Source organism: Sciurus vulgaris (genome assembly GCF_902686455.1).
Source record: "Sciurus vulgaris genome assembly, chromosome: 8".
NCBI classification, from domain to species: domain Eukaryota; kingdom Metazoa; phylum Chordata; class Mammalia; order Rodentia; family Sciuridae; genus Sciurus; species Sciurus vulgaris.
The window spans coordinates 52876462-52883231 of NC_136468.1; the positions used below are offsets into that span (position 1 = coordinate 52876462).

At 40.4% G+C, this 6770-nt stretch overlaps 1 protein-coding gene across 11 annotated transcripts in view; it reads right to left on the reverse strand.

The window, feature by feature from the left end:
• The window catches only part of CFAP69 (cilia and flagella associated protein 69), a 78609-nt gene extending 77525 nt beyond the window's left edge, over positions 1 to 1084 (reverse strand). For 5 of the 11 annotated variants that reach the window (XM_079151691.1, XM_079151688.1, XM_079151685.1 and 2 more), the window contains exon 1: positions 752 to 1083. In XM_079151691.1, the coding sequence (XP_079007817.1) occupies positions 752 to 871 (120 nt within the window). In that variant the 5' untranslated portion in view covers positions 872 to 1083. Of the gene's footprint in view, positions 1 to 751 lie in introns of all 11 variants that reach the window. The other 6 variants (XM_079151687.1, XM_079151689.1, XM_079151686.1 and 3 more) reach the window with 3 other exon arrangements.
• Between the last annotated feature and the right edge of the window lie 5686 nt (positions 1085 to 6770).

Consider the following 6770-nt stretch of genomic DNA (forward strand, 5'->3'; position numbering starts at 1 on the left):
GCAGGCCAGGATTCCTCTTTAGAATGAGGTTTTAAGAATAATCCTGACTTTCTGGGGGGAAATCAATGGGACCAAAGTATAAAACAAACAACTTGGAATTTCTCAACACCCCGACAGGAAAGTAGATTCAAGAGAGGATTACAAGGTGAAACTTCTCAGCACAACTTTAAAGAATTAATTTTGTATTCATAACAAAAGCAAACTCAAAACCAAATACAAGCACGTTAAAATAAAATCAATTCTCTCTCCCAATTCTCTCCAACCCACCCCTATACAAACACTTTTAGATTTCTTATAAAAATTATGCTTAATTTCTAGTTTCAAGAGCATTTTCCTCTACTCTGAGTGCAGACTTCAGTAGGAGCAAATTTAAGCATGGGAGGTTTTATACCCATATCAAGATCTACAAATAAAATCCCAGTGCAAAATGAACTACCAAATCAAATTTCACTAAGGATTCCTTTCCTCTTAGTCACTTCAAAGAGCAGCAAAGACATCACTACTCAGTTTAGAGGGACGCTCCAGGAGAACTACGCGGCCTGACTCCCCAGGCAGGTTGGATGACGACAGCCAAACCCCCTCGCAAGCCGCGCAGTTCCCCGAGGATCTACTCTACGTCTGGAACTTGTCCCGTGGGCTTCCCCAGTCTCCACTCGCGTCTTCTTTTCTACTCGTGCTGTCCCGGGCCTCGTCTCTGCCCCCAGACCTTATCCCATTCCCCGCCTCCCAAGACAAAGGCACCTGCCTCTACCTGCTTCTCCTCGTCCTCGGTCACTGCTCCTATGACCGCGATTTGTCGAGAAGTGCTGGACTTATTTCTGCCGCCGGGTTCCTGGGCCTCGGCGGGTGCCGTGGCCTCCACTGTGGACATGGCTGGAAGCAGGGGCTGGGGGCTGAGTGGGGGGGTCCTCCGCTCCTATGCCGTGACTGCAGTCACAAGGCCCAAAGAGGCCCCGTCACCAAATACCGAAGGCAGACTGACAGCTGCTAGAGTCGCGACAGGCCCCAAGGCGCTGGCCGCGACCTCTGCCACCACAGTGCCGCCTGCATAGCACCGCTGCCGCCCACCTGCGGAGCAAGGCACCTGCTGGCTAGCGGGTTGTTAACACAAGCCAGAGCGTTGCTAGGGGGCGGGGCCGGAGGTGGAGGGTCCCTCCTACGGAAGCCCGGAGAGCCAAACTACCCCACTCGGACTGGCTGGGTTTGCAGGTGTGCGCGAGGGAGACCTTGATGCGTGGCGCGGGAGAGGTACGTTGGGGTCCGAGCGTGTTTCCGTCTTGACTGTTTGCTCTGGGCTCTGCTTAAAACAGGCGTGTGTGGTGGGCCGGGAGCGCTAGGAATGGAATGCGCCTGGGCGGTATGATGGACAGATCGTTTGGAAAGCAGTTTACCTTACCCCAGAATTCAGATCAAACTTTCCTAAATGTCCTAGAAAAGAATTACTTCTTTTCGTTAGTGGCCCAAACGGTTAGTTAAACAATCAAACAAGTCTTTTATTTACAACGATAAGCTATTGAGCCAATTTCTTGAATCCAGAGCGAGTAAACCTTTGAAGCTCTGCTTTTCCCGTTGGCTCTCAGCCCTCCTGTTGCCATGGAATTGTTTTGAGGATTGAATGAGAGAATAGTGTTTGTAAAGTGGTGCTTGGCACATAATAAGCACTCAGTCTGGTCAAGATTATCACTGTCTTATCTATCACTATAATCCGCCCATTGCAGCCTGAGAGATGATGCAAGGTTCAAATGGAAACCTGCTCATGATGATCATCAGTGTAACTTACCTTCAAACACGATGGCTTTGAAAACTTAAAAAAAAAAAAAAAATCCTGTTAATTTTTAAAAATCTCCATAAATTCATCGAGATTTAGATGTGTGTATTTTGTCTTCCCTAGAATGTATACATAATAAACTCAATGTAAATAAATGGTACGTTACTTCTTGGGCTTCTCTCCTCATTTTTAGAATGAACAAGTTGATCAGTTATTTCTAAGTTCCCTTCTGACAGAAACACTGAACTACATATCTAGCCATAAAATGGAAATGGAAAAGCTAGACTGGATATGGCAGCACTTGGTATAAATCATAGCTGAAGAAAACAAGGTTCTTTGGAGTACTGAGCACTATTGTCCCTGTTTCTACACTCTTGTCTTCCACTTTCTTCATCCTCAGTCATCAGAAACTGCTCTGAGATCACCACCACTTGTCAAAGTCTGAACACTTTTCTGTCCTAATCCTGCTATGTTTGTCTATAATATTGTACACTGTTGACTACTCTTCTCTTTTTAAAACTCCCTTGCCTGGGCTTGTGTATTATTTTTATTTTTCTTGTCTTTCAGCTACTCATTGGTATCTTTAGAGCTACTTGTAGGCCTTGCAGCTAAAGACTATTTCACTAAATCCAAGATTACTATCACTTGGAGAGTGCAAAGGGAATGTCAGCTATTTTATTCACATGACTTGCTGTTGGACAGAACAAGTATACCAATCAAAAAAAAAAAAAAAAAAAAAAGTCTGAAGCACAGTAGAATCCTGTGAAAATGGCACCCAAAATGAATATAGCAATGGACAACTGACAGTTGGGTCAGTTGCTTATTCTTTATCCTTTATGTGGCCATCTTGGCATCTCAGGATAAATAAAGCAAAGAAATATTTATTTCAAGAAATATTTTCACTTAAAGGAGAGTTTGTCTAGGAGAGAGCAACTGACTTTTGTGTTCAGCAACAGTCTGAGACTGATAAGGGTCCTTAAACTTTAGTGACCCTGGAAATTCATACTTTACTCACTGGGCCTAACTGAAGACATTTTCCTAGCTAATAAACAATGGGATATTTTATGTTAACCAGCTGTTTACAGACCTGCATATTCATTCTGTCATATATCCAGTGTACCAGTTTCTAGTGCTTAGCATAACTCTTATGAGCTCCCTCTTTTTAGCACCTCTAAAGCCCTTACTTTTTCCTCCTTACCAAATGGTGAAGTTCAGTAAACTTTGTAAATTTTTTTGTTCTAATGGTGTTTTATTTATTGATAAGTAAGCAATGAGGATAAAAGTTCTCAAATGTGCCATGCTCAGTCACCCTGATTTACTTGCAGTTTTCCAAAGGTGCCAAGCTTCCTGAACCTGTATTACTTTTTAATTATGTTGTACAGTCATCCAGTCATCCCCCTGGATCCATGGGGTGTTGGTTCCAGGTTCCTGTCCATACCATAATCTAAGGATGCTAAAGTCCCTTATATAAACAGTATAATATTTGTATATAACCTACATATATCTGCCCCATGTGCTACTTTAAATCATCTCTACATTAATTATAATATTGATGTGGGGCAGATGAGGCAAGACAACTGAGGAATTAAGCTGCAGAAGTCCAGAGGGGCTCATGCCTAGAAATCTCTGGGTACTGGGTGTGGAAATTCTTTGAAATTTATACCCAGTGCAGGGGGCAGGGGTTTATATAATAGCAGGTGGTTACATGGTAGGTATTCTTTTTCCCATATTCTTAGGCCAGACAGAGGTTTCACAAATTTTTGCAGAGGAAAATAGATAGTCACTTTTTGTACAACAAACTTTCTTTGAGACAGAGTCTATCACAACTTTTGTCTACAAACCTGTCATTTACAAGAAAGAGGAAACTTCAAACCACATTGAGATCTCTGCAGAACTCCTGTTGATACTTTTTATAAAATCTTGCTGACAAGGAGCTTAATTATGGTGGGGGAGGTCCCTGGAGGAGCTTATATATTACAATTATGGTGAGGATCTCTTCGGTAGGAATACCTGGTGGTTGCATCAATAACTAATACAATGTAAATGCTATATAAACAGTTGTTATATGTATTGGTCAGGAGATGGTAACAAGGACAAAAGTGTGTGCATGTTAAGTACAGACTTGCTTTTTTTTCCTGAAAAATTTTGCTCCATTATTGGTTAAAACCACTGATAAGAAACCTGCAGATGTAGATAGAGTGCCAACTGTTCCTATCACTGTCTCCAGATGGCTAATTCCCTATGAGATTCACCTGACCTTTTCTAGAACTCTTTCTATCGTGTGCTGTTATGTGACATTCTTTTTTTCATACTCACTACATACTTGATGGTATTTACTGCTTTAGCAGCCCAACCCTTTTCTACTATGGAGATTCTTTTTTTTTTTTTTAAAGCAAAGAGAGTTGCTTAATCATATCTGCACCCCAAACCGTCAATATACTGTTTAGCACAGTGATTTTCATAATTTAAGCGTGTGAGAATCATCTGAAGAGATAGTTTAAACAGACTTCTGAGCTCTAGCTCCAGCCTCACTAAGTGTGGGGTGAGGCACAAGGGTTTGCATTGTAAGTTTCCAGGTAATGCTGACCATACTTTGGGACTTTCTGGTCTTGATTATATTAGGTACTCAATAAATGTTCACACAAGAGTTCAAGGTTTATAAATTACTTTTTAATTTGATTTGAGATTAACTTCAAGCATTTCACAAGTTACTCAGAGTAAGGTAAAATATTCTAGGTCTTTCCTGCTGAAAAGGGAGTCCTTGAATAATTACCTGCATAGGTATTACCTAGAGGCTTGTTAAGAAAGCAGGATTTAGGAATGGATAAAGAATGTGTGCTACATATACACAATGGAATATTACTCAGCCATAAAGAATAATGAAATTATGGCATTTGCTGGTAAATGGATGGAATTGGCTAACTGAAATAAGCCAATCCCCAAAAACCAAAGGCCAAATGTTCTCTCTGATATGCAGATGCTGACTTACAATAGAATAGGGGAGGGAGGAGTGGAGGTTCACCAGATTAAACAGGGGGAATAGGGGAAGTGTGGGGTTATGGGACTGGGAAAGGCATAGAATGAATCAGAAAAAAACTTTCCTATGTTCATATATGAATAAATGACCAGTGTAACTCCACATCATGTACGACCACAAGATTGGGAAGTTATACTCCATGTATGCATGATGAGTAGAAATACATTCTACTTTCATGTATAACTAAAAAGAACAAATAAAAAATAAAACTATTGGGATGGCAAAAAAAAAAAAAAAAAGAATGCAGGATTTGGGGCCTTATGGTGAAGCTACTGAATCAGAATTTCCATTTTAATAAGAGCCTCAGATAATTAGTATACACATCTGAATTTAAGAAGCACTATACTGTGTGTGTATGTGTGTGTTCATTATTATTATTTTGGAGTAGTTTTAACAGTCAACATAAAACTGACTTCTACTAATTATTCCATTTGTGAATTTCCCATGTCTTTTTTTCCCCTTACTGATGATAACATTGAGTTTATTAAATTTTCTTCTTGGTAAGTGCACCAAGCTTAAGCTTTTTAAAAGTTTCTCTATTTAAGGTGGCTATAACAAATACTACAGAATGGGTGGCTTAAACAGAAATTTACTTCCTTATATTTCTAGAGGCCAGAAGTCAAAGATCAAAATTTTCAGCAGTATTAGTTTCATTTTGAAACTATCTCTTCTTGCCTTGAGCCTTTTCCCTTTTTCTCCACATGGTCTTCCCTCTGTGCATGTCTGTATTCTAATTTCATAAGGATGCTGGTCATGTTGGATAAGGGTCCACCCAGTGACCTCACCTTATCTTAATTACCTCTTTAAAGGGCATATCTCCAAATACAGTGATATTCTTTAGGTAGTGCTGGCGAAGACTTCAACATATGAATTTGGGGGTACCTAATTTAGCCCATAATGGAATTTGAGTTCTTAGAATAAACAACAGATTCAGGAATAGAATATGTTTGGTTAAGTCAATACTGGCATTCTTGCCAAAGGATACATTGATATTTTTCACACTAGTGATAAATTACTATTCTGACTTAAAAATTTATCACTGTACATTTGATCAATGTGAATCTGTCCTGGATATTGAGCTTACTGGGTCCTGTGCCTGATTTCTTCACAATCCTCATTCACTTCTTGTTTCATTGTCCAGTGAAATAATCTACTTTTACCAGCCTAGGTTCCCTTGAGCTTGCCATAAACATAGAAGAGCCAACACTGACCTACTGACATTATATTGGGAAACATCATCTCTGGTAAGCAGAAGGAAAACATGAAAGTGAGGCAGTAGAGAAGAGCACAGAAATAAAGGTGTTTCTGAGCTACCATGGCTTTGGTAGCAAGTTTAGTTAATTCCTTGTTTGCTTGGGATGTTTTCCTGAAGGTCTTATGAATCACTGAACTTTGGAACAGCCCATCTGGAGGACATGAAGGGAGAACTCATATTAGCTCCATTATGTGCTGTACTCTTTGGTCAAAGTTCACCCCTTAAGTAAGACTTTAAGATTTAGCAAAAAGAAGAAATACTTGTAACATAGTAAAAAGTTATTGTTTGCAATTCAAATTTAACTGAAAGTCGTGTGTTTTATGTGGTGATCCTGACATAAGGACTACACTCATGTTTTCATGCAGAGCCTCCACAGGCCCTATGCTCAGGCATGGAGGTGGGTTTCTCCTCATCGGTGCTGCAGTGTACAGAGCTCTACATAAAGCAGTGTGGCAGCAGCGGTGACTCCTTGCTAGTAGGACCAGACAGCTCCAGGCCACTGGCCAGTGGGCAAGGCAAAAGATGGAGGCAGTGTTGGGGAGGAGTGTAGGGAAGAGACAGGAGATATGGTGGCATGGATGTGAGATAGTGAATAATAATTTTCTATAAAAATGAGTCATGATTCATTGTAACATCTCTTTTGTGTCTATCTAGATCATACTGTAGTAAATGCTAGGGATTCAGTAGTGAATAAGACAACAATCCTGCTA